This window comes from Erpetoichthys calabaricus, chromosome 2, assembly GCF_900747795.2.
Source record: "Erpetoichthys calabaricus chromosome 2, fErpCal1.3, whole genome shotgun sequence".
NCBI classification, from domain to species: Eukaryota; Metazoa; Chordata; class Cladistia; order Polypteriformes; family Polypteridae; genus Erpetoichthys; species Erpetoichthys calabaricus.
In genome coordinates this window covers 168,787,759-168,815,607 of record NC_041395.2, presented here as the reverse complement: position 1 = coordinate 168,815,607, position 27,849 = coordinate 168,787,759, and the positions used below count along the sequence as shown (strand labels likewise).

General features: G+C 37.4%; 3 protein-coding genes across 4 annotated transcripts in view; 2 read left to right on the top strand and 1 right to left on the bottom strand.

Annotated features, from left to right (window-relative positions):
- pigx (phosphatidylinositol glycan anchor biosynthesis, class X) overlaps positions 1-3,767 on the top strand; it is a 37,123-nt gene extending 33,356 nt beyond the window's left edge. Inside the window, exons 6-7 of one of the 2 annotated variants that reach the window (XM_051923572.1) lie at positions 1,859-1,956; positions 2,359-2,504. In XM_051923572.1, coding sequence (XP_051779532.1) covers positions 1,859-1,912 — 54 coding nt within the window. In that variant the 3' untranslated portion in view covers positions 1,913-1,956; positions 2,359-2,504. Of the gene's footprint in view, positions 1-1,858; positions 1,957-2,354 lie in introns of both variants that reach the window. The other variant, XM_051923571.1, reaches the window with a different exon arrangement.
- The window catches only part of LOC114669500 (F-box only protein 44-like), a 560,525-nt gene that overhangs the window by 254,513 nt on the left and 278,163 nt on the right, over positions 1-27,849 (bottom strand). The gene's annotated exons all lie outside the window — the stretch shown is intronic.
- Positions 10,786-27,849, top strand: part of pak2b (p21 protein (Cdc42/Rac)-activated kinase 2b) — a 55,063-nt gene continuing 37,999 nt past the window's right edge. Inside the window, 2 exon segments of the mRNA XM_051923574.1 lie at positions 10,786-11,247; positions 26,034-26,110. The gene's annotated coding sequence lies outside the window, so the exon portion shown is untranslated.

Sequence of the window (27,849 nt, the reverse complement as noted above, 5' to 3'; positions counted from 1 at the left end):
GAAGTACCTGCACTCATGAATATGTCTGTATGTGTCAGTCGGTCAAATCCACGCGCTTCGCACCGGCGAAGTACCGCTTTTAAATTATTATTAAGAAGAAAATAAAACCTTTTTAAACTGAGGGAAAATATACTAATAACAGTTTGTTAAGGATCTGTTTTTTTGTGAAGCTGCCTTTACTCGAGTGATCACTTCGACCTGACTTGGTGGCCAACCATAAGCGTTACCTGGAAGGTAACCACCCATACAATCAGATTGTGAATCAGACTACGAATGCCGTGAATGTAATTACACACTCACTGCACTTGCTTACGGTAATCGAACCTCGGACGTCAGCGCTAGAGGGGCTTAGCAGTGGTGAAGTATTGCTTTTAAATTTTAATTAAGAACAAAAGAAAACCTCAGAGGTTCGATTCCAGTAAGGGAGTGAAGTGACTGGCCGGTTACCTACCAGGTAACAGTCATGGTTGGACAGCAAGTGACGTAACATCAGCCATGGTGCCTTCAGTTGTGAGAAGCAGATCATAGAATGATTGAAAATAGTTTTGCATTTACCTTCTTAGTAAAAGGCGAGCTTTTAAGCCTGACAAATCACCCAGTAAATGCACACGATTAATTGCACATGTGTTAATATGTATGGTTACACAGTATTAAAAGACAGTGAACAACGTGAATCACCTTTGCTCCCGCGTTTGATAAAAGGCGAGCTTTTAAGCCTGAGAAATCACCCCATAAATGCACACGTTTAATTGCACATGTGTTAATATGTATGCTTACACAGTATTAAAAGACACTCAAAAATTAACGTCATTTACCATCAACCACGGTGCCTTCAGTTGTGAGAAGCAGATCATAGAATGACTGAAAATAGTTTTGCATTTACCTTTTTAGTAAAAGGCGAGCTTTTAAGCCTGAGAAATCACCCCGTAAATGCACACGTTTAATTGCACATGTGTTAATATGTATGGTTACACAGTATTAAAAGACAGTGAACAACGTCAGTTACCTTTGTTCCCGCGTTTGATAAAAGGCAAGCTTTTAAGCCTGAGAAATCACCCCATAAATGCACACGTTTAATTGCACATGTGTTAATATGTATGCTTACACAGTATTAAAAGCAGTGAAAAATTAACGTCATTTACCTTCGTTCCCGCGTTTGACTCGTGCTGTAAATCTCTTCCTTGATTTTAGTTCACGTGATTACGTAGGAGGCATGATGACGCGATACGTGACTCCGCCTCCTCCATTAGAGCATATGGACAAAAAACATGTTCCAGTTATGACCATTACGCGTAGAATTTCGAATTGAAACCTGCCTAACTTTTGTAAGTAATCTGTAAGGAATGAGCCTGCCAAATTTCAGCCTTCCACCTACACGGGAAGTTTGAGAATTAGTGATGAGTCAGTCAGTCAGTCAGTCAGTGAGTCAGTGAGGGCTTTGCCTTTTATTAATATGTATAGATGCTTAACTTTTTTTTTTTTTTTTTTGTTCTTTGTTTCGCCTTATACAATTTCTTGTATTAGGAATTTGGTAGTTTTCGCATACCCCTTGGGGTCAGAGTGCAGGGTCAGCCATTGTACAGCGCCCCTGGAGCAATTACAGGTTAAGGGCCTTGCTCAAGGGCCCAGCAGAGCAGGATCTCTTTTGGCAGTGACGGGGATTTGAACCGGCAACCTTCGGGATACCAGCGCAGATCCTTAGCCTCAGAGCCACCACTCCGCCCTAATACACAATTTTGCATGGCAAATGCATATATAGCATGTTTGTGAAGAAATGTCTTTTACTTGAAAAATACTCAATTTATCCTTTAAATTCAATTTCCAATCTAACTTAAAACGCACATCTTTGGGGTTGTAGGAGGAAAATCAATACAGACACCTGAAATATCTGCAAAGCCCACACAGACTATGACTGGGCATACGACTTGAACCCAGTAAGCCAGGTCCTTAAGGCAAGTGCTTTTAAAGTCACATTAACAGATACAAAGACTTTGCAGGAAGTAAAATTATGCTAAAGTTGAGCATGTGTTTGCAGGAAATATAAACTGTGCTAAACTTAAACATGCACTGTGTCTTCCTTTTGTGTTTTTCACAATAAATGTTTGTAACCTAATGCTGGTTTTACATTACCTTCAGTCTGGTATACAGAAAATGTTCCTGGGGTAGTATGAACCTATAAATCCATCTCCTAACTGTATAGTATTGATTAAAACTGTCATCCCTTGAAGAAGGATTAATCAGTAATAAACTAGAGGAACCCAAAATTTTTCTGCTATGCTACACGATCATTCTGTTATTGACACTTGTATATTTGTTTTTTGCTGAATCTGATATCTTGTTCTTTTCATATCCAGGAAGTTTTAAGCCTCCAGATTCCAGTTGGAGATGAGCATGGGCTATGCATTGTTTGCACTGGGACCCTGCTTGTGATCGTGTTGTGCAGTGGACTGTTGGGGCGAGTGATATGGAGAAATGTCCAATTCCAGTTGTGACAATGTGCTGTGAAAAAGTACTACTGCATCTTGTCTGCATTTGAAAAAATGTGATGCCAACACTGTGGAAATGAACTGCCCTGCAATAAGCCCATACCACTAAATAAACTTTTATGTCATTTTCCAACAAGCAGCAGACACATAATAAGATTGAATAATAAGGAAAATGCATGTTGTTCGAAACTGCCTTACCGTTTCTAATAGGATGTGCAGTGTAAGGTAACTCTTGTAAAAGAGGAAGAAATTTATTGAACCAGGTGTAGCAAAATGTTGTATATATTGTCCATGACATGCTCTTGCTGTTCAGGGTGTGACAATTTTCTTACTCAGATATTATGCATATTAGAGGGAGGTTATTTAAAATTACAGACCAATGTGATTTCACAATCACAATTCTGTACTGCAAGGTCAGCACTGCACAAATATCTTAAAGTTCACATTGATTACTTGAAAGCATTTTCACTGGTTGGTGAACTAAGAAAGAACTGAACCTTGTATCAGTGCGTATCATTACTCAAGTACCTTGCGGTCTTTGAAGCTGGAATGTTGAATATAATTAAATTATCATTAAGTGAGTTGTACACACAGCTATTGCACTTATGGATTGTTTTAATTCCAAAATCTAATCCATAAATGTTTAACTTAAAGTAAGTCAGGCATCAACTGAGTTTTTATTATAACTGACATAACAATATATTGTTCTGCGTATTGCTTCTTCTTCCCAACAAATTTGTTCCAGTGTTTCTCAAGCTAAGTAGTTTGCCCACATAGCCACATGGGTGTCCATGGATGCACTGCTTTCCATCAACTCATATATGGGTTCCTGGTGGCAATCAAAAGAGGCCGCACATACAAATGTACTGTATACAACTACTGTACTAATTTTTGTTAATTCCTATCTGCCCTTTAATGGTCAGATCATGTGTTGTATTTTGAGATAATGCAGCCACCTTTGTATTTTCAGCAAATTCATTTAGATTAACATCATTACTCATTTTATGTTAAATTGTTTACACTGTATCACTTTGTAAATTGTCTATAAATGGAACCAGGACACAGACATACTAGGTACTAATAGAAAAGTATGTGACTTGGTAAAGACCATCACCATCTTCCTTGCAGCAACCAAAAATTTAGGAGTTCTCACATTTTTCTCTTTGGTGAATCTTACCACTAATTTTTTTTTTCCTCTTTCTTAGTTGAACCTTCTTGCACAGATGTTACTGATTTGAACTCTTGATTTTACCAATGAAAAATAAATGATAATGTTGTAATATGCAAATTGTTTACTACTTCTTAAACTCTTATCTTCTTGATAATAAACATCAACATATAGTATTGTTAGACAGTTCAGTAATTCGGTGAACTGATGTACTCTAAAACACTTTACTGGAGGTCTCTACTCACAAAGTTGTCTCATTTAATTATTCTCTTTGGTAACGTTAATAAATGGCATGGACTAAACTGATGAAAAACATCTGAATGTGAGACATTCATTTTCCAGATTTGCACAATAAAGTGTCTTAGGGATTTAGTCTGTCCCAGTACGGGTACTTATAAATCAAAAGCACCTTGCAAAGAGGGTGCCAATCAATCATTAAACATAAACACTCATACTGGACCAACTTTTATGCACCAGTTAACCTAACCTCCATGTCTTTGAGATGAAGAAGGAAACAAGAGTTTCCAGAGAAAACCCACATTGTGTATACTCCACAACGACTAGACAAGGTGTGAACAAGATCAAATCCGTTCTACAAAAGAAATAGGGGAGTTGAATAATTGGTTATGATTATGCTATAAATCAGCTGGGCCAGAATAGCACAATAGATATTTGTTGACTTGCCCTCCTGTTTAACTTGTTATTTTTCAGACTAATAAGACAATGTGGGTTTGCAATTTCACTCTTTTGTTATACAACTGTATCAATATGAAATGTCTTTGGCCATTTTAGTTCAGCTATATACAGTTAGGTCCATAAATATTTGGACAGAGACAACTTTTTTCTAATTTTGGTTCTGTACATTACCACAATGAATTTTAAATGAAACAACTCAGATGCAGTTGAAGTGCAGACTTTCAGCTTTAATTCAGTGGGCTGAGCAAAATGATTGCATAAAAATGTGAGGCAACTAAAGCATTTTTTAACACAATCTCTTCATTTTAGGGGCTCAAAAGTAATTGGACAAATTAAATAACGAAATAAAATATTCATTTCTAATACTTGGTCGAAAACCCTTTGCTGGCAATGACAGCCTGAAGTCTTGAACTCATGGACATCACCAGATGCTGGGTTTCCTCCTTTTTAATGCTCTGCCAGGCCTTTACTGCAGCGGCTTTCAGTTGCTGTTTGTTTGTGGGCCTTTCTGTCTGAAGTTTAGTCTTCAACAAGTGAAATGCACGCTCAATTGGGTTAAGATCAGGTGAGTGACTTGGCCATTCAAGAATTTTCCACTTCTTTACTTTAATAAACTCCTGGGGTGCTTTGGCTGTATGTTTTGGGTCATTGTCCATCTGTATCATGAAACGCCGCCCAATCAATTTGACTGCATTTAGCTGGATTTGAGCAGACAGTATGTCTCTGAACACCTCAGAATTAATTCGGCTGCTTCTGTCCTGTGTCACATCATCAATAAACACTAGTGTCCCAGTGCCACTGGCAGCCATGCACGCCCAAGCCATCACACTGGCTCCACCATGTTTTACAGATGATGTGGTATGCTTTGGATAATGAGCTGTTCCACGCCTTCTCCATTCTTTCTTCTTGCCATCATTCTAGTAGAGGTTGACCTTGGTTTCATCTGTCCAAAGAATGTTTTTCCAGAACTGTGCTGGCTTTTTTAGATGTTCTTTAGCAAAGTCCAATTTAGCCTTTCTATTCTTGAGGCTTATGAGTGGCTTGCACCTTGCAGTGCACCCTCTGTATTTACTTTCATGCAGTCTTCTCTTTATAGTAGACTTGGATATTGATACGCCTACCCCCTGGAGAGTGTTGTTCACTTGGTTGGCTGTTGTGAAGGGGTTTCTCTTCGCCATGGAAATGATTCTGCGATCATCCACCACTGTTGTCTTCTGTGGACGTCCAGGTCTTTTTGCGTTGCTGAGTTCACCAGTGCTTGCTTTCTTTCTCAGGATGTACCAAACCGTAGATTTTGCCACTCGTAATATTGTAGCAATTTCTCGGATGGGTTTTTTCTGTTTTCCCAGTTTAAGGATGGCTTCTTTCACCTGCAAGAAGAGCTCCTTTGACCGCATGTTGTCTGTTCACAGCAAAATCTTCCACATGCAAGCACCACACCTCAAATCAACTCCAGGTCTTTTATCTGCTTAATTGATAATGACATAACGACGGACTTGCCCACACCTGCCCATGAAATAGCCTTTGAGTCAATTATCCAATTACTTTTGAGACCCTGAAATGAAGGAATTGTGTTAAAAAATGCTTTAGTTGCCTCACATTTTTATGCAATCGTTTTGTTCACCCCACTGAATTAAAGCTGAAAGTCTGCACTTCAACTGCATCTGAGTTGTTTCATTTAAAATTCATTGTGGTAATGTACAGAACCAAAATTAGAAAAAAGTTGTCTCTGTCCAAATATTTATGGACCTAACTGTATGTTTTTTTATTTACCAATTGACTCTTACAGTGCATCCGGAAAGTATTCACAGTGCATCACTTTTTCCACATTTTGTTATGTTACAGCCTTATTCCAAAATGGATTAAAATCATTTTTTTCCTCAGAATTCTACACAAAACCCCATAATGACAACGTGAAAAAAGTTTACTTGAGGTTTTTGCAAATTTATTAAAAATAAAAAAACAGAAATCACATGTACATGATTATTCACAGCCTTTGCTCAATACTTTGTCGATGCACCTTTGGCAGCAATTACAGCCTTGTCTTTTTGAATATGATGCCACAAGCTTGGCACACCAATCCTTGGCCAGTTTCGCCCATTCCTCTTTGCAGCACCTCTCAAGCTCCATCAGGTTGGATGGGAAGCGTCGGTGCACAGCCATTTTAAGATCACTCCAGAGATGTTCAATCGGATTCAAGTCTGGGCTCTGGCTGGCCCACTCAAGGACATTCACAGAGTTGTCCTGAAGCCACTCCTTTGATATCTTGGCTGTGTGCTTAAGGTCGTTGTCCTGCTGAAAGATGAACCGTCGCCCCAGTCTGAGGTCAAGAGCGCTCTGGAGCAGGTTTTCATCCAGGATGTCTCTGTACATTGCTGCAGTCATCTTTCCCTTGATCCTGACTAGTCTCCCAGTTCCTGCCACTGAAAAACATCCCCACAGCATGATGCTGCCACCACCATGCTTCACTGTAGGGATGGTATTGGCCTGGTGATGAGCGGTGCCTGGTTTCCTCCAAATGTGACTCCCGACATTCACACTAAAGAGTTCAATCTTTGTCTCATCAGACCAGAGAATTTTCTCTCTCATGGTCTGAGAGTCCTTCAGGTGCCTTTTGGCACACTCCAGGCGGGCTGCCATGTGCCTTTTACTAAGGAATGGCTTCCATCTGGCCACTCTACCATACAGGCCTGATTGGTGGATTGTTGCAGAGATTTTTGTCCTTCTGGAAGGCTCTCCTCTCTCCACAGAGGACCTCTGGAGCTCTGACAGAGTGACCATCGGGTTCTTGGTCACCTCCCTGACTAAGGCCCTTCTCCCCCGATCGCTCAGTTTAGATGGCCGGCCAGCTCTAGGAAGAGTCGTGGTGGTTTCAAACTTCTTTCACTTACGGATGATGGAGGCCACTGTACTCATTGGGACCTTCAAAGCAGCAGAAATTTTTCTGTAACCTTCCCAAGATTTCTGCCTCGAGACAATTCTGTCTCGGAGGTCTACAGACAATTCCTTTGACTTCATGCTTGGTTTGTGCTCTGACATGAACTGTTAACTGTGGGACCTTATATAGACAGGTGTGTGCCTTTCCAAATCATGTCCAATCAACTGGATTTACCACAGGTGGACTCCAATTAAGCTGCAGAAACTTCTCAAGGTTGGTCAGGGGAAACAGGATGCACCTGAGCTCAATTTTGAGCTTCATGACAAAGGCTGTGAATACTTATGTACATGTGCTTTCTCAATTTTTTTATTTTTAATAAATTTGCAAAAATCTCAAGTAAACTTTTTTCACATTGTCATTATGGGGTGTTGTGTGTAGAATTCTGAGGAAAAAAGCGAATTTAATCCATTTTGGAATAAGGCTGTAACATAACAAAATGTGGAAAAAGTGATGCACTGTGAATACTTTCTGGATGCACTGTATATACCTGCTTTTTTGTTTATCAACTCTTAATGTACTCCAGTCCTCTTCAGTGGTAACCTGTGAAAGATGCTAAATAAAATAAAAGTGACTGATGTCCCTTAATTGCAAGCTCCATATACTGGAAATAAAAAGTAATATTTTCATTAGAACAATTGTGACAAGAATAGGAAATTCTGGACATCAGTATTCACCTGGATTCTCCAGAATCACATCCAGTCCATATTTAAATGTCCCTAAAGTCCTTCTCCCTCTAACACATTACTTTGTAATTTTCTTCAAGTGACTTATGAATATTTTTGTGAAGGAAAACATTCTAAAATATGTGGGAAATTTGCCCTTGACATGTTTTCAACTGTGTCCCTGTGTTCTTGTTGAAGAATTTATTTTAAAGTAACAGTAGAGATACAGAAAGTAATTGTACCAAAATTCCTTCATAATTTTAAACACTCTTAATCTCTGTTTGCTTAAATTGAAATGGTTCAACTTCATAAATATTTCTTCTATCAAACTAGTCGCTATTGTCAGGAATTTTTTTAGCACTAGTCATTTTTTGTCTATGGAGACAAAACTGTAAATAGCACTCTTGATAAGCCCTTACTAGTGACTTATATAACTTTATAACTTTTTTGTGGGTGCCATGGGGTGGGTCTTTTATTGGTATATTATGGTATATTATAATGTACCTTTCTGTGAGCTGTTGCAATTGTTTATTATTTATACTAACTTTCTTGACTTCTACTCTGCACATCATGACATATAACTTCCTTTTAGATTGTACGCTGTCTTGATTTACACTAGATAGTTCAGAGTCCATTTTAACTCCTAGGTGTCATAAGGTATCTTTTTAAGTTTCAAACCTCCCATTGTGTATTCAAACTTAATATTTTTACTTCCTACGTGTAATGCCTTAGATTTTTTTACATTAAATCCCATATTTCCCAGCCTATATGTTGTCCAAGTTTTGACTGAGATAGAGACCCCCACCAACAATAAAAGGAATGTTGGGGCATCAACTGGATCAGCCCTTTTAATAATTTCATAAAATGAAAGCAAAACAGTGGTCTTTGCACAACTGAAAACTTGCTAATTATACCCGCTTCTCACTATTGGATAAATAGGCTTTGTCGGGGGCTCAGTCTTCGGTGATGCAGGATTGAATTTTGACACCATTCTTTGTGTTGTGTTTTTTCTTATGGTGGCTCCACCAGAAAGGGCATGGCGAGTTTGAACGGAGTGTTGGGAACGCTAGGTAAACTCCTCAGACTTTGGATCTGGACTGAGGCAAAAGAGAAGTCCTTGTTAGTAACAGCATCATCCCGGGGTGGTATTGCTTACCTTGTCTGAACTTGGAAGGTGCTCCCCAAGTGTGCATGCTTTCAGCCTAATCTACATTATTTGCAGACTTGACCAGATTGGTGCTTATATTCTTATTCTTGTCCAATAACGAAAGGATGCATCTGTCGTGCATTATGATCTAGATATCACAGCATCTTTGTCACTTACCAAAATAATGCACTTGTTAAAGGACCCTTGCGATTCTACATGTTTCAAAAACAAGAGAGTTCAATGTACTGAATGGGATAACAACATCAATCAAAGACAGAAATTAGTATGTAGCAGTGAAAAATTGCAACCGTTGGGGCATTCCAGTAGTGATTGAGGAATGGGTCTGAATCAGACATTCTCATCCTAAAATCCAAAGTCTATAAATAATTCAGCAGCTATTAATAAGGCTTAGACTTCTTGAATTCTCTCTTTTTTAGGATTTCAGTATGGAACTCTTAAAGGGGGCCATTGGTTTCTTTCCCTAATTTTTATATAGAACATTCATTATAGTACAGGATATCTTGTAGGTCATTTTCAAATTCCTCTCTCTCACATCCTGTCTAGTGTGCAGGTATTATATGTAGAACTGATAATACAGTACATGGCATGGATGACTGTACCCATCTTTAGCGTCAGCAATTCTCTAATGTTTAATAATGGCTTGTTTCAATTAAACAAACATTCCTAAATCATTTTAAGAATTGTACAGCAGTTACTATTTCTCTTGCTTCCCAAATCTTGGATCCAGCGCTTAAATTCCACGTCGTTTCGGTGTCTGTGCAGTTTTTCCCAGAGTCTGTGTAGGTTTCTCTCAGGGTCTTCCTCAAAGATTCCAAAGAAGAAAAAGTAAATGTTAGCATATTTAGTGATTTAAACTTGTCACACATGGACCTATGCATGCCCAGTGTTGGTTTCTACTCTCTGTCCGCTCGGGACCATGCTGCAACTGCACCAATGGCACTGCCTATAATTATACCACTGAGTATGAACAGTCACTCCAGCTAACTAAAAAAGCAGGACGAGGTCTTAATTATTGTGAAACAACCAAGTGGCGTCCGCTTTCTGAACAGGATCCAGCAGGATTTCATAGTTTACATAAATTTTATAAGGCATTTTTGACAAAAAATCAAAAACATTTCACGGGGAAACATTTTTTTTTAAATTTGTAGTTAAACATTAGTATATTTTAAGGTTTGCCTTTGTTCTTTTGTAAGAATAATACAAACTATTAAAAGTTATAAAGCAGGTGCACATGACCTGTAATAATCATACTAAAATTTTTTGTCCAAATATTTACCATCTATTCATTAATGGTATCCACTTCCTTCTTCCTAATACTGCTAGTGTCCATCCCGGTGCATAGCAGGAATCTCTCGAGCATATTCATACTCTTTCATGACCCTTTCGCAGCTGTTACAAGCGCCTTATTTATAGAAAGCAGCAACGACATTACGAGAGAGGCATGCAAACCCCACACAGAAGACAACTAAATTCGGAGATATGTCGAAGATCAAACTCTTGGAATGACGCATTCCACTGCGCCACCCAACTTAAGAGGTAGTCACACTTCTATTATCCGCAAGCGCAATGAGACGTCGATCCTCTGATGACTTCATTGCCCATCACTCTTCAGTCGCCTAGCCTGTTGCTCAAACCCCGCTTACTTATGGGTAGTGTAGTCTTAAAGTCTACATGTTTCGGGGCGAGAAGTGGCACGTTTCAAGTTTAGAAGAACTTCATTTCCCGCCGCTCCCATAAACCACGTACACGCGCTGAATGCTCGTTTTTAATTTTCCAACTGTGTATTATCTCCCAGGATATATTTTTAAGACTCACTAGGAAAAACAGGTGCTAAGTAACGTGGAAAGGCAACGGAAGGTAACGGACTTTTCTGAGTGAAACTTGGGTGTTTAGGCTGGGCTAACAGTTCCGCTTCCCCTCCGCCATTGTGCTCTGTCGGTGGTTGCTTCGGTCCGAGAGTGACAGAGAAGAGGCAATTGTAGCGAAAGTTCTGGCGACCCCTTACTGAAGAGACGCCTAACTTGGAAAACGCAGGGGAGACGTGTTAGTTTCGGAGCGGCGTTGCCGGCTGGGAGGAGGAGCCGCTGCCAGGACTTCGGTGGAACTTTGAAGGCATTGAGTTTTGCCCGGTGAGTGAGGCGCATGCCAATTTACCGCTGGTGTCGCCTGCTTGTTCTTAAACATGTTCTGAGGAACAGACGGCTTCAGGCCACGGTACCGGGACAACTGGCAGACTAGTCTACAGACTGACTGACGGAAAACGGACGACTGTCCGTCATTGTCTAAGGGGAAACCTATCAGGCATAAACTTTTTCTGGGGACATTAAGTCGGCTCAGGAGCGCCGCATAGCCGCTAAACATGGCTCGTGTTGCAGGTTGGGCCCAGGCAGGAGGGCGTCTTGCCGAAATCTGGGTCCAGCCACGATTGCCTAAAGTCGGGGCGCGGAAAGCTGTATGGTAGAATGACAGCCGTTCCCCGGGGAGTATGACTGGATTTCTAGGAAGTCATGTTTTGTTCGAGGTAGAGGTTCCCACCCATGTTCTCGTTGACTAATCTGACCCCCCAGTGGCATTCAATCGTTTGGGTGCCCGTCAACGGCAAAGTGTCTGCACAAGTAGGTGTGCCAGTCCTTTATTATTCTTATTATTTAGATTTAATGCACTATTGAAGGCCTTATCAAGCGTTCAGCTTTTTAGAATTCCCCCAGAATTGGTTGCCGCTGTGGCTGCAGGACATTTTAATAAAGACTGGTCGATAAGAAGCCCGATAAAGAGAAGAACGGGTAAGAAGCACTTGCTCCATTGTGGCCAGTTCCCTTATACTTGCATTGACAGAAGAAGGCGATCACCTGAAGGGACACATGCTTTCAAAGAAGGCGATTGCCTGAAGGAACGCATGCTTTCCACACTAGTTTTCTTAAAATCGGTGATTCCTCTGTTTGCAAAGGAATTGCTTACTAAGTTAAAGTAGACTTTGCATTTTATTTCAATTCAACCTTAATATTTCAGTGTTGAAGTGCTTCCTGTCTTTTAAAGAAGTACTTGAGGCATCTTTAATTTAATTTCTAACAGTGGTTTATTGTTTATCTGAGAACCCCTGTTAATGGCTAACATTGCTTTTAACAATAGCAGGATTGCTGCAGCTAAAAGTAAGGAGTGTTATGCCATTGCAGGCATTGCTATCCATTTTTTAGGTGTAATACGAATTGTTGTCTTTATCAAAGTCATACTGAAGACAAGGGGAATGTTAAGAGAGCTTAAGTGCTGAGGCTGTACTAGTCACATTAGTACTGATGGATAGATACCTTGCTGCCTAAAGAAACACAATGATCCAAGATGCAGAATATTTAATGATAAACTGAAATTTTGTTTAAAAAAAAAAAAAAGTGTGGCATAATGAAAGTATCCTAAACTCCCCCATTATTAAACAAAGAAAATACATAATTGATCTGCCATGTCGATCCATTTCCAGAAGCTGCTTATCTAGCGTGTGGCCTTATAAAATATGTCTGCCAGTTGTAGAAGCATCTTCCACCATCTTACCATAGGGCATTATGAAATCCATATTTTTTCAATTTTTTTAGTCTGATTTTTTGATTTTTGCCAATTTGTACTATTCAAAAGTATATTGATGTGTATACAATCATTAAAATAGACAAATGGCATTTTATATTTGTTTTATTGAAACTTACACAAATTGACCATGTGGAATCATTTAATATATTTTAACTTGAGTATAAATAAAAGTACAAATTGCAACTTAAAAAATTTGAAGTTCTTACATTATAATGCCCTTAATTAGTGTGCAGATTGTTTTAACATAGAGCTGTGCATATTTAGCTTATTTCCATCTCTAACACACATCCCCACTAAATTACATGATTGTGGGCCACCTTGTGTTTCACTCACTGAGAGACTGTCTTGCAGCAGGGAAGAATGTCTCGTATTTGCTGAAGCACCTCTCACAGTCAACTGAGCTGACTGGGAAGTGATATACATGAATGGCAATGGTATTTCTGCAACCCTTAGGAAATGCTACCCTGCCCCCTTCCAAAGTCAACAAGCTCCACAGAAGAAAAGATAACGTTGTTTGAGGCACAGTGTAGATATGCTTCTGAAAAGTTGGTGTCCCAATTCATAAATGTCAGTGGGATATTATTGTGCCCTAAATTCTGAGTTAAGATTATATTTCTTCGTTTTTTTGGTATATGGTGATAGTCTCAATGACAGTTTTCCCATTATACTCATGCTACTAACTACCCCTTGTTTCTTTATGTGACCGTATTAATATTAATACTATAACATCTGACATACAGCTGGGAGACACCCAGCACATTTTGATTTATGTATTACATACACAAATGCATAGAACAACAATATGATTTCTGGAAGGAATTGTGTTTGCTAAGAGAAAAATGATCATATCTGGATGATATAAGGACAGTTTACTATGAGCATTTACTATGTTCAGATATTGTGTAATAATTTCCCCGAAATGTCCAAATTCTGAGCATTTAAGTGTTTATGTCTGAAATAGATTTTTATGCCTCAATTCTGTGCTTTAGTCCGTGTTCTGTGCATTATATTAATCGGGTCCTTTACTTAAATTGGCACTTATTGTGAAAGTACACCATCTGATGCTATTGTAAAAAAATCACTTTGTACAGCAGTGGTCTGAAACTCAGTTGCTGGAGGAATGCTGCAGCTGTAAATTTTACCCTCCACCAAGTTTTTTTTTTTTTTTTTAATCTAAAGCCAAATTCTAGCTGCTAATGAAAGTTGATTTACTTACATAGCTCATAAGTGCTCTCATTTTGCTCTATCAGACATTTATAGTGTTGCTGATTTTCCTATTCAGAAGAATCAAAATGTTCTATAGAATGGAGCAGTCCTTCATTCTATATTTAAATATCTTATGCAAATGAAGATGTATGTACACATGCATATGTGACTATATTGACTAGATAGCTGCTGGTTCAAGTCTTGTTTTGCACCTCATTAAATGGATAATGAAAATGCAGTTAATGGGAATTAAGCTCAAGAATAGTTTCTGGTAATAGTAATAATAGCCTTACAAATATAAAATTGACTGGAATGAAAACTTACAGCCACTTTAATCCACAATGTTCTGAGTTTCACACCCTGACCTTATAACTTGCATAGAACTGCTTGTTAGTGGATTGTAAGATCATTCTACCAGTGCCTTTCAATGGCTGAACATTCCATCACATTGGGAGTGCCACTCCTATGAGTTAATAGTTTTCATATGGCTTTTCAAATGCTGCTAATTCTTTTCCTTTTTTCCTAACCTATGTATTTTTAATCACTTAATCGATTTCCATCTTAAAGTATTGTTTAATTCTCATTTTCATAGCTTTTCTTAAGACAGACTGTAGTTATTATCCAGGACATGTGGCAGTGACATCAGTGGTGTGCATGTATAGACAAATTGTAAAGCTTTATGACCTCTTTTGCAGAGTTATAGCTTATGGAGCATGCATGGCTAAAACAAATTCAAACAGCAAAATTTAGTTTAGATCTGTATCATATCGGCTATTTGCAGTAAAAAGTGTTGCTATTATTGATAATCCAGAAACATTTGAAAACATTTAAAGGTCCTGAAAACTCTAAATTTATATGGATGGCAGTTTTGCCCTTGTTATCAATACACTCGCCATTCACAAATATTTTCCAACTTTTCTGTACTCCAGTTTTAAGAAAGTATATATTTGAAATTATATTTTTAAAATTGAGCTCTAGTTCTGTGCCATAAGAATATTATGTGATGGTATTCATTATAGAAAAGGTATTGCATAAAATTGTTTGAAACGCCTACTAGGAACCAGATCATTTACAGTAATATAAGATGTAACCAAATGTAAAACTGTATAATATGGAATAATAATATGTATGTGGACCCCCCCCCTTTTAGTTAGTGGTTTGCTTCAGTGGGGAACTGGTGAACCATACTAATCTGTGAACTTCATAGAAATTCAACTCTGCTAGTTAAGTGGGATGGTGATACAGTGAGTAGAGTTTGCTGCTTTACAGCTCCAGCATCTTACTTAGGTTTGGTGTGGAGTTGACATCTTCTCCAGTGTCTGAGTGAAGTTTTCCTCCACAGTCCCCAGGGATGGTGATTTTAGGTTAACTGTTATTACCAGATAGTACCTATTTGTGTATATACATTAGAAGATTCTGCAGTGAACAGGCTTCCTGTCTGGAGCCTTGTGTCCAGTGCTGCTGAAGTAAGCCGTGGTCCTTCATAAATCTGAATTTGATTAAGCACATATGAGTATTGTATTGAACTTAGCTAGCTTATTATTCATGTGCTTGGGTGAGTGCTTGCATATGCATGTGGTTGCATTTATTTGTAAAAGTACTGCTTCACACTTCTCACTGAATATTCTTTATAGCTTCAATAGGAATGAATATATATTTCTGTGCTTTTTGATTATTAGATAACTAAAAGTTAACAATTAATGCTCAAAACAACGTCATAATAAGCATGTCATTTTTATTTTTTTAGTGAAGGGCCAGCAGTCTCCTTACATGTCTTACTGAATGCCAAAATGCATTTACAACGCATGACTGTGTAGTTCTTACAATTTAAGTGCCTTGTAATAATTTCCATGTGTTTGTTAGTTGGTGTAAGACTTATCTATATTTATTGTAGACAGATACATTTCTACTACTTCTCCTGCAACAAAGCTACAAATACAGTAAGCTGCTTATTTAAATGTATTTGTATAAAGTGCCTAGATGATGACTCTGTGGTGCAATGATTATTGCTGATGATGTTCTTGTGGAGTTTGCGTGCTTTCCCTATTTCTGTTTTGGTTTTCTTTGACTTGCTCTAGTTTTTCTCTCTTTTTCAAAGGCATGCAGGTTAATTTAGCCATTGACTGCAAATTTGCCCAGGACACTTATGTGTCAGCTGCCTTGATTTTCTCCTTTTCCTCATGACCCAGATTTTGATTAAATGGCCTTGTCTATTGGATTGCATGTGTCTTACCATTGTCATCAGGATAGTTTCTTATTATGTATGATTGTGTCATATTTAAAAAGGAACAAATACACCTTATTTACAATGCCATTAGGTTCCCAAGCTGTAATATTACCATTGTGTTTAATTATAGGGATTTATGATTAACTTTGAGGCACAGTGACACTGTACACACTAGTCTTGTTTGCTTTTTTTATGTTGTAAACTTTAAAGCATAGCTTGCAGTAAATGGGGAAAACATCAATGTCTAAAACATTGGCAGAAAAATAAAAGGTTTATTTATTAGGCTATCTATTGTCTTGCTGTGCTTTTTTCCGTATACTTTTTTTCAGGAGCAAGGCTGTCATTTATATCCCTTTATGTCCGTTAATATTGCTATGTTTGTTTAAACAGTTAATATTGCTCTGTTTTTTTAAATTACATGTTTCTTTTATTATACTAATACACATTAGTATCTAAGGTGGTGTGCACTGTTGTGCGAATATTTCTGTAAATTTAGAGCTGTCAAGTAAGTACATCTACATGCTCGTTAGTTGAGTTGAGAGATAGCATGGCTTAGTCAGTATTCAGCATAGGATATACAAAAATGTTGGTTATAGAAGAAATGCATGCAATAATATTAGGTGGAGATTACAACATGACATTAATTTTATGATTGATGAAGCCTCATGGGCACATACTCTAGGAATGGAATTTGAAAAGTCACAAACACTACTAGTGATTTGAATTGCAAAGTTTTCTAATTACAAGAGAAACAGTATTTAAAGACTTGTATCTCTCTTGTTTATATATGTGGTCAGTACTGTGAATTTGGTTCTTTGAAAGTTAAAATCCCTACTTTGTAAATTGATTGAAATTGTGAATATGGTAACTGTTATGTCATTCCCAATCTTTAATTGTTTGAAAGTTGTTTTATTTATTGGTTAAAAAGGTCAGGCATGTGGTCACAACAGCAAGTGTGCAACAAAGTCTGGTGGGTAACAGTATTTAGTTTGCAGTTTTATTATTGCTATAGAGATTTTTTGGTACCAGTTTTATTCAAAATTACACTGAGAGAAACATCATGTGTAAGGTGTGCTAGGGCAAAATGAAGTATTGACACATTTTTGATATGACTAGACACAATCCTGAGGTCCCGGTTCCTCCCTGTGTTGGATAGCGCTTTGAGTACTGAGAAAAGCGCTATATAAATGTAATGAATTATTATTATTATTATTAATATCACAGCACATGGCTGCTTATATAGTACAAATCATATACTATTTACTGTAAACCAAGTTTACATTGCAAACTTACTCTGAACCTCAAGAAAAAAAGGTTTTTGCTTTTAAATGCTCTGTTGCAACAGCACATGCTCTCACACTTTTTCAATGTATATAGTCATGTACTAAATTAAATAAGTGTCAAACATGTAAGCCGACAAAGTATGTTAAAAGCTTGGTTATTTTTATTGACTAAACATTAGTGGTAGATTTCATGTACGCAAGTCTTAAACTGTTAGTGAAGTGTTGATTTTGCAAAGAGCAGACTTGACTTGCAACAAACAGACAATTTATAAAAACATCTTATCTTTGATCCTGTGTTTTTTTTTTGTTTTTTTTTTTTTAGGCAAAATCTGTTCATATTTTACTTGGTAGTCGTGCCTCTTAGTACTCTTAGAAACCATCTTGGAATGATGCATCATTACACTGCAAGGCATATTTGTGCATATAGCAGTACTCATGCAAGGTTAATTAAAAGTCACCATTTAACTTAATATACACGCCCTGAATGTTGCTGGTAAGTAGAATACGCAGAGAAAACTTGCCTGTAGTGATTTTTTTTTGGCATTATTTTAAAGTTAAACATCTGTCTGTTTTATGTATTTGCTTTTCCATTAGTGAGTCTTAGAAACCCAGCACACATCTAGGCAGCCTTGGGCTAGACAGAAACCATCCCTAGCTGAGAACAACAGTTCATCACTTAACATACTGTATGCCCTGTAATCTTTTGACTTCTACCAGGGCCATTTAGAATTATCCTATAAAGAGGCGACACTCCTATATTAATGTGTGTTTTATTTTGATAAGTTTGGTTCTGATATTGGGATTACAGTATTGATTAAATGTGTCATTCTTTATGTGGGGTCATAGTGCATTATAGTGCCAAGTTGTATGTTACATGTGCTGCAAATTGTCTTCATCAGTGAGAATACTGCTCCCACACTGTTCAAAGAAGCTAAATTTCTAGCTATCAAATGCTTGAGGACATCAGAAATGTGATACTTGGAAACTAAAATCCTCTTAGTTCTATAGAATAGTATTGTCTTGCAAAATCTTCATAGACTGGGCAATTGATATTGCACACATTGTAGACAAATCATTTGTCAGATCTGCTGAAAATATAGCTGATAAATGTAACATTAAAAGGAAACTGCTTGCAGTTGTGACTTACACCTTACCTAGTAGCTAATAAAATCTTGGAACTGTTTTGCATTAAAGGAATACTCCACCCAAAAATGATTTTTTTTAATATATATATTTTACTTATCCATATCCTTTGTAGTGTGGGCTGAGGAAATTTTTTAAGCATGTTTTCGTGGAGAAGTTACACATTTAAAGATTTAAACTCATCCGAACTGCTCGGTAACCAGTTCTGCACTAACGATATGAAAAATGTCCACGGAAAAAAGAGAAAAATCATTGTTGCGTAATCCATATGTCCATTTAGTGCTGGGCGGTATGACCAAAATTCTATATCACAGTATTTTTCAAAATTATACCGGTTTCACGGTATTCAACGCTATTTTTTTCCCATACATAAGTGGATGTTAACCACATTTTCCACTGCAATTACTGCAGTAGACTGGCTAAGAATAACCTATTCCACTGTCATGAGAATTGTACATTGTACAAAAACACATTTTAATGTGCACACAAGTATTAATACAGGTTTGCATGGCCCCATAAAGTGATAGTTTTCAAGGGGGTGGCACTAATGAAGAGAAGGAATCACATTGCATGACAGTTGCAGTCAAAATATAGAACCTTTTTATTGAACAAATTTTGTAAACAATGTAAACTAAAATTTTGACAACATATTTTCAACCATCCAGAGAGGCATTTAGAGTTAGTAAAATATCCAGAGGTGCTTGTCAAAAGTTGTATTGCACTGAACATGTCTTAGAAAAGGAATAAAGAGTAAATATGTTTTGTAAACCAACTACACTTTCTATTATTGTTAACAACCTCTGTCCACTGACACGTTAGCTATATGGATTGTAATGGCGTTGGTTATCTTGATCCACCGCTTGCTTTTTTTTTGTCATATCTAGTACCTCTAACAAACACGTCTACAAGTAACGTCTGACTCATGTGTCCTATAGCTGTTTCAGTTTTACCTGAGGACGTGGAGGATGCCAATCTTAGTTCCATACATTCATGGTACTCCAAAGCATGTTTGCGGCTAAGGTGGTGCAGCAAATTGCTCGTGATGCCGCCTCCAGCGACAACTTTAGCTCAACAGCATTTGCAGTAAATAGTTGTTTGGTCCACGTCCAACCTTTTAAAGCCAAAGTATCTCCAGACATCAGACACGGTTCCTTTTCTCGGCAAAAGTTCTTCTGTGTCATCATGTTCAACTTTATCGTCTGCTACAGCTTCAGTTTCGGAATGTTCTCTGTCCATTTTGACCGCGCAATACCTCCACTAACACATGTACTCCGTTGCATGCATGTTTAGCGGTGTAGCAGTGAAAAAGGTCCCCCCTTAAACAGTTTTACGACTGCGCCATGTTCCGAACATTATTTAGGATATTTAAACCGGTATTGCGGTATAAGAAAAATCCATATCATAACAAAAATAATAAACGGTTTTCGGTATGTAACGGTATACCTCCCAGCACTATGTCCATTACCCATTTATATGGCCAAAATGTGCAAATTGTGTGAATTTTTTTTTTTTGCTAAATTATTATTAATGGTTACTTCCTGAAAACACTACATTGAATATCAACAGAAAAGACTAATTCCCACAATGGTGAATTATACGACATGAGTTACATGAGAATTGTTTTTCTTTTTTTCCATGGACATTCCTTTTAAGTACTTAACACATTTTCAAATTGGCCATTTAGTGATCAAAGAACATTCTAATGTTTGGTTGGTATTTGTCCATGAATATATAGTTAAGCAAGCTTTGGGGTGATGCATTCGTTATGCTTGGTTCAGAAATACTCCACCATGTCTTGTATATGTGCAAAGCTGTTAAGTTGCCTCAAACTTTTAAGATTAACTTGTTAGGTGTTGACGATTAATGATGTATTTTATGACACCATTCCTTATAAATTTACTGTTTCATGAAAAAATACCAACCTTAAGTTTAATTTTCTCAGTCTTTGTATATATTTGCTATTGAACACTGCTCAAACTCTTTCAAAAAGTAGATGTAGTAAGTAATGTATTTGTAAATTATACCGTTCAGCATTTTGTTCCTGTTGCATGCATTTACCTTTATATCACTGTAACCAATTCTAGTTCTTGAAGTCAGTATTTGATATAAGTATAATGCAGCAGGAAAGGTAGACTTTACAGAGTATGCTGAAACTCTTGTTGCATATAAAGACAACAGTTCTGCCCTTTGACCTCTGCTGCATTTTGGCCATAATTTCTTACTATTCTCTAATGGCTCTTGTTTAGGCCCATAATAGCAAAAACAGGTCATTGTTACTCTTTCTTTATTCTTAATTTAAAGCAAAATGAACGTCTTCACGTATTTTTATTTTAGCTGTGCTGTTATTTGGCACTAACTCAATTTTGTTTTCTGACTCTCGGGTGTATTGTATTTTATTTTTTCCAGTTGATATTCTGTTCTTGCACACTCTTGAAGCATGGCTTTTTTATTTTAACCACTATATTACCACTGTTATCTCATGGTTTACTTGCTGTCCATGGGGTTGGTCAAGATTAGCAGACTTCTCTATATCATCAGACTGTGGGATTAAAGGTTCTGTGGCAGCAAACACGTGTCCAGATGCTGTCACTGTCCGTCATCTCACTTCTTACGCTCTGCTTGTTTTGATTTTGAGCTTGCACAAAAGGGAAATTGGAGTCGACAGCAAAGTGGGCAGTCTACCTTTAAAACAGGAAGTAGTGTTCTGAATTTCCTTTTATAGGCTGTTCAAACACAAAGACTCAAAGTCCGTTTTTCCTGTAAACAACACTTCCGTAGCTTGATCTCTGAGCAGAAAGCAGGCAGTACTAGGGCTACGGATCCACCTCATGATAAACTTATTGACATAGCTGGTTTGTAAACAAAAGCCATATCAATTTGGCAATCAAATCATGACATTTTCCCCATGCAACGGAGTGACAATTGCATCATTTTCTTAACTAAAAGTGTCAGCTTTACAGTTTGTGAGAAAAGTGTATAGTTTACTCTCTAAAATTGTAATGTTTCTTGGTCAGTTTGTGAGAAAAGTGTATAGTTTGCTCTCTAAAATCGTATTGTTTCTTGGTTAGTGCCTCATTTGTCTGGCACTGCTCACTCTTACTGTTTAGAGGCCACATTTACCTGTTGATATATTTGGAGTAGGTATTGTGCAAAGGCTACCCACCCAGAATCAGACATGAAACTTCTGAAATAGCACAGTGTAAATAGGTTTGACAGCTAGGAAATGCCCTGATAGTAGCCTGTTTTTATACTATATAATAGAAAAAACCATACTATTATTTTTCCAGTTTTCACTGTACGGGTGATTGCAGGGGCCCAAATACCAGAGGTTATCTCAGTAGGCAGAATGATAACTTAGTGTGTACTTCATAGGTAGTTTAATTTAAGGGAAAACATTCATGATAAAAATATAATCATGATTTCAAAGAAAACATATAATGAAAAAAAAAAAACTACTGTGTCAAAATTAAATTCTTGCTAAAATGTGAAGAAAGCCCTGGTCATCAAAACAGCTGTGTGTAAAAGCAAAGTTATTCCTATTTTCCAGATACCAGCTAATCAGTGTTTCTGTATCAACAGTAACCTTAGAAACTGCAGTCAGCTCTGAGTTAATTATAAATGGCACTGCTAATCCGTGAGTGCTAAATATCAACATATGCAATTTAGAAAGGAAATAATTGGATGGAACATTTCACAATAAATACTACAAAACAAATCTCCAGTTTAGAAACTCATATTCTGAGGTGCCTGTAGCCAGTTCACCTACTGTTCAGGAATCTTGGGTGGTCATGGTTTTGTGTTTGGCTAATGTTTGATTATTTGATCAATTATTTGTCTGATTATTTGTTGAATTAGTCACTAATTTTGTGTTGGTGCTACTGTTACGGATTTTTTTTACTAAGGTATAAGTAATAGATGAAGTAATTTGCTGATCTTATGCTATGCAGAGTTTAAAGCAAGTGTGGTGGTTTCTTCCAGTTACGGCCATTCACACAATTTAAAGAAATGCAAGTTAACTTAATTGCGATTTCAGAACTGGCTTGGTTTGTATATTGGTGTTCATATGAATGTAAAACACCCAGTGTTTCTGAGATAGGCACTACAGCTCCTCCCAAACCTATTTTGGACTAATCATATTAAAAAAATGATCAAATGAATCATATTAAGCAATACTGGACCTCCTCTGGAGTTGATAACTAGGGTTTGATATTGACAGCAGCCGGATAATGTTCTGAAAATTCATGAAGCAATAGATCTCCTTGCTTGCAAAGTGAGCTAGTTTAATTTTTTTATGTGAGATTGAAATAAAGAAATGTGTGTGAGCTACAATGAGATGTCAGTTTCTGGCTAATAGGAGAAGTACTATCTGCCAAGTTACAGCCCCTAATTGATGCCATTGAACAGCTTAAGGATCACCAACTTGTTGTAATGTACAGGGTATGCTACACTTCCCAGTCTACTCGCATATGTTGTCTTCTGCTCAGTTGGAAGAATACAAACCTACACATTGTAGTGCAATAGGAATGTAATGTCATTTATTGCTTGAAATAAGAGAAAATTAAATATGCACTCAAATGAGTAAATTTTAGCCCTACATTAATATTGCCCTTGGCTAGCATTCTTTATAGCATTTTTTGAAGAAGCTCAGCCACTGTACTATAATTCCTTTTACTCACCTCTGTTTTTTCTGTTCTGTTCTGTGACTGGGAAGGGAATCTGAATATAATTGTTAGATACAGTACATGAGCTGGTATTCTAAAATCAGTTGAACAAAATTGAAAAGGTCTGTTAATCATTTTCGCTTAGTGGATCACAGATACCTGGAATTGTCCTGTTAAGGATCAGTGGCAAAGACTAGATCTGCTAGACCCATCAGTAACTAAGATTCAATTAAACTTTTCAGCATGCACCACAGTTCTTGATTTGTTAAAGAAGTTACAGTGCTTGCCAAAGTATAAAGTGTGTTTCCCCCAAATTCCCTTTATGCTTTTATTTGAAGGTAATTATGTCAGGGCTGGGTCCATGTGCTTAAGGAAAAGAATAGGCTAGAGGATTCATCACAAAAAAGCTCATTTGAAAGTGTTAAAGATGTGCAAATTTCATCCGGCACTTGATAATGCTGATTACATTTTGGTGTGCAAAGTGTGAACAATAAAAATGTAAGCGTGCTTCTCAGTTTGAATAATAAAAGGTGAAAATTATGACGAGGGTAAATTTGTGTGTGTGGCTCCCCGATTTTGTGGCACACACACTAATGTTCTGATAAACCTGTGCTTCCATGTGTGGTGGTTATGAGGCAGGAGTGCCTGTGCTATGCTGGACATGACTTTACTTGCTGGAAGTAGCTGTGTACTGGAGCCTGCCACAACTTGAATGAGGTGAGAGTCAGAGGGAGGGATCTGCTTTGGCCTAAAACCACAGTTGAAAGTGCAGACAGAGAAGGAGACAACAGCATTTTTAGACAAAGGTAACCATAGTCTCTACTTTTACGATTATTTATGTATGTCCCATTAAAACCTTAGCCAGCCAAAGCTTCTGTTCTGGTGGGAAAATAATATTGTGTTAAAAACGGTTAGAGAAAATGGAGAAGTGCTTTGTGCATGTGGTAAAGAAGAGTTGCTGGCTGGGCTGCTTTATTTGCCTGGGAAATACCTTATTGGAGAGTCTAGACTCTCTGCTGATCCTCACAGGAGTGGTGCTGTTTTATGTAGTGTAAAGCTTCTTTACACTTATGCTGGGCCCATTCTGAACTGTTAAGTGTCCATCACTTCTGCGTTCAGTTTAAAGTTTCACCATCTGAGAGCCTGGCATGTCTCTTTTTCCAATATCTTTTGGCAACAAAATGCTGCCTGTGGCAGATCTTTCTTGTCAACCTATAGTTTTAACTATTCAAATGGTCTTATTCATTCAAATTCCTGTTACTCAAAGGAATTAATAAATTAATGTCTTTCATAGGTTGAAGAGGTAGGTTTGTACTTTTCTTTTTTTTTAATCCCCAGTTTAAAGTGTATGATCTGACATTGCTCACAGTCATGTGGTTAACTATTGATTTACATTTTTTTTTTTTTTTTATATGGGGGATGTTGCATAGAGCAAGTCAGGGAATTTTCTTCGCATATTAGTAAAGTTTATTCCATCTAGGTATACATAAGGGATATCCTGTCTAGGAAACATGGCAGAGTATTTTAACTATAGTTATTGACTTCATGTTTTAGGATGCCTAAAGTTTGGTAGTTGTAGAATGTCTAAAGTTTGGTAGTTGTACCAGTTGTCCTAGATTATTCAAAACTTGAACATTCTCCTGGAATGCTGTCAACTAGATTTTTATTTTCTTCTCTTCTGCCAACTGGCCACACCTTTTTTTATCTGAATCGTCTGTTTGACATGATTTACATTACATTTCTGAATTGTCTGAGCTAATTTTTGAGTGACATTTAAGAATAAACTGTATTGAACTAAATGTTACCATTCAGAAGTGCTGAATAGCTTTTAATTGGATTTTTCCTTCAAAACTGATAAATACAAGGCTGCATAAGTACAATAGGAATTGTTGTAAATTGCAGTTTGGCAGGAGTCAAAACATTAAATTGCAGCTATAAACCCATTCAATTTGAATATATAAATTAAAAGTAAATTACATGAAACAAACTTGTATTGCATTTTATGTAACATTTTTTACCTCCCCAGAACAATTTATTCCAGTTAAGAATGTATAGCTTATTCTGGTAGAATTGGTTGCAAGGCAGAATCCAAACATATATGGGGTGTCGATTCATTGCACGATCCACTTAAGCACACACCCATACTCGTAAAATGCTTCAGAGATGTCTGTTATCCAAAGCTATACATCTATGAGATGTGAAGGGAAAGCTGGAGTACTTAGAGGGAAAAAACAGCTCTAGCTTTTTTTTTTTTCCAAACCTGTGTTGTGGTTGCTCTCTGTGCAGAGTTGCAAGTCCAGTGGAAATTTATCATATACTGTATATCTCATCTGTGTAAATGGCAAGAGTTTTTAATTTATTTATTTTTTTTTTTAATAATTACTGTACATGAAAACTCTGCTCATCTCCTACTTGTAATGTATTGTATATGTCTGTTTAAAGCACAACGATTTGCTCGAACAAAAAGTTAATTCACTTTTGCATTATTTACATACAGCGGGACAGGAGGAAAGTATCAGTTTCCCCATGGGAAAATCCGTACAAGTCCTCTTTAAAGTGTTAGTTCCTAGTAGGCCAATTAGAAGAAAAAAATGTTACCTGAGTTCTACAAATAGTGATGTCACATTGATCTTTCACCTAATTCAGTAATGTAAAAAATAATTGCCATGTCAGCCAAAAAATATAATTTTGTGATCAAATTGTATTTGAAAATGATAATACTGTAATAATAATTCATTTCATACAGTATATTCTTAATGTTGCATCGTATTTCATGAAGACAAGAGAACTTATTTTTAACTCCTTTTTCTGTGGCCCAGGTAGGAAGTTAGTAGCGACCTCCAGTTTCTCCTAAAGCACCAACTGGAAATTCAGGTGAAATCGGCAGAGAGAGAAGGTGAGACGTCATAAGTGGGATCTCCTCAAATTCCCAAATGCCTGTGAAAGTGGGATCTGATAATAACGCCAGAGAGCTGTGTTTGTTTGTGTTTACATGTGCTATTCCAGATCTAGTTAAAGTTGTTTTTCAACTGCCCTGATCTCATTATTGCATGAAGCATGGAAAGCAGTAATTGGAAAATAACTACAAATTTGCCCAGTTTGTCTTTCAGATAACTTCAGTTGGAATTTCACTGGAAATGCTTACATCCTGTAAAATGTATACATGCAAAGATGGCATAATTGGCTTTTTTTCAAGCATTTACCTTAGTCTTGATAAAAATGTGTTGGAATGTTTATTTGTACAGTGATTATAAAGATATAGTAATATAGTCAGTGTTCTGTTTGTGCTGATGTTTTCCCGAGCCTTCATGGCTTAGGTGTAATAATGCTGTAAACTAGGGGTACTCAAACGGCGGACCGCAGTCCACAATCCGGACCACCAAGACGTTTTTGACGGACCGCAACTGTCTTCTGCGCAAGTCAAAAGTCCGAATATAAAAGCACCAAAATTATTGTTGTTTTATTATTTACTCTGTAGCAGGGTTGCCAACTGGCATTTTTTATGCCAAATAACTGAAATCTGGCATTTTTGAAAACTGTTTGGCATATAAAATTTGCGTTTGGTCTACTGGCATTTTTTGGTCTTTTTTACAATGCGAATTATCCACCAAAGTCAGAGCTCCGTTCGCATAAGATCGACGCCCTTAAGTCGTCGTTGGTAGCGAGTTCATCGCTGATGACGAAAGCGACCACCACACAATCAAATGTTACAAAAGCTTCGCTACGCATTGTTTGGGTTCTTGGCAGACATAAGAAAGCATTTACTGATGCAGAGGTTGTTAAAGAATGCATGATGTCTGCGTCTTCGGTTCTGTTTAGCGACAAAAAGTGTGTTGAACTGATTCAGCAGATACCATTATCAGACAGTACTGCTAGTCGTCGTGCAGATGACCTTTCTGACAATAGATAGATAGATACTTTATTAATCCCAATGGGAAATTCACATGTGGTCGGTGGTCAGTTAATATCAGATCTTAAACAGGCTGAATTGTTTGCTCTCGCGTGCGATGAATCCACTGATAAAACTGACGTCTCAACTCTGTATGTTCACAAGATTTTTTGATGGCCATAATTTTGTTGAAGAGTTTCTGACATTACTACCGCTAGCAAAACAGACACGCGGTGAGGACGTGTTTTCAGCATTATCGCAGTTTATGCACGCAGCTGGATTGGATGTAACAAAAATGGTTTCCCTTACAACAGACGGGGCACCAGCAATGACTGGTAAAGATAGAGGACTTGTCACTCATATGAAGGCACTTCAGCCCAACCTTGTTGCTTATCACTGCATCATTCATCAGTCTGCCGTCTGTTCAAAACTTTGTGACGAACTGGCGGAAGTGATGTCTACTCTTGTGAAATTAGTGAATTTTTTACGATGTAATTCGTCTCTGCAGCATCGTCTGTTTCATTCTTTTCTTGAAGAGATGTCTGCAGAATTTGGAGATTTGCTGCTTCACAATGACGTCAGATGGTTAAGCAAGGGCCGTGTGTTGGAAAGGTTCTGGAATCTCCGTGAAGATGTAGCTGACTTCCTGCAGTCCTTGAATACAAAGAAGCTGCAGAATTTTTAACATTTATTCAAGACAGTGACAAGGTCGCACTGCTGGCATTTCTTGTTGATATTATGGGACA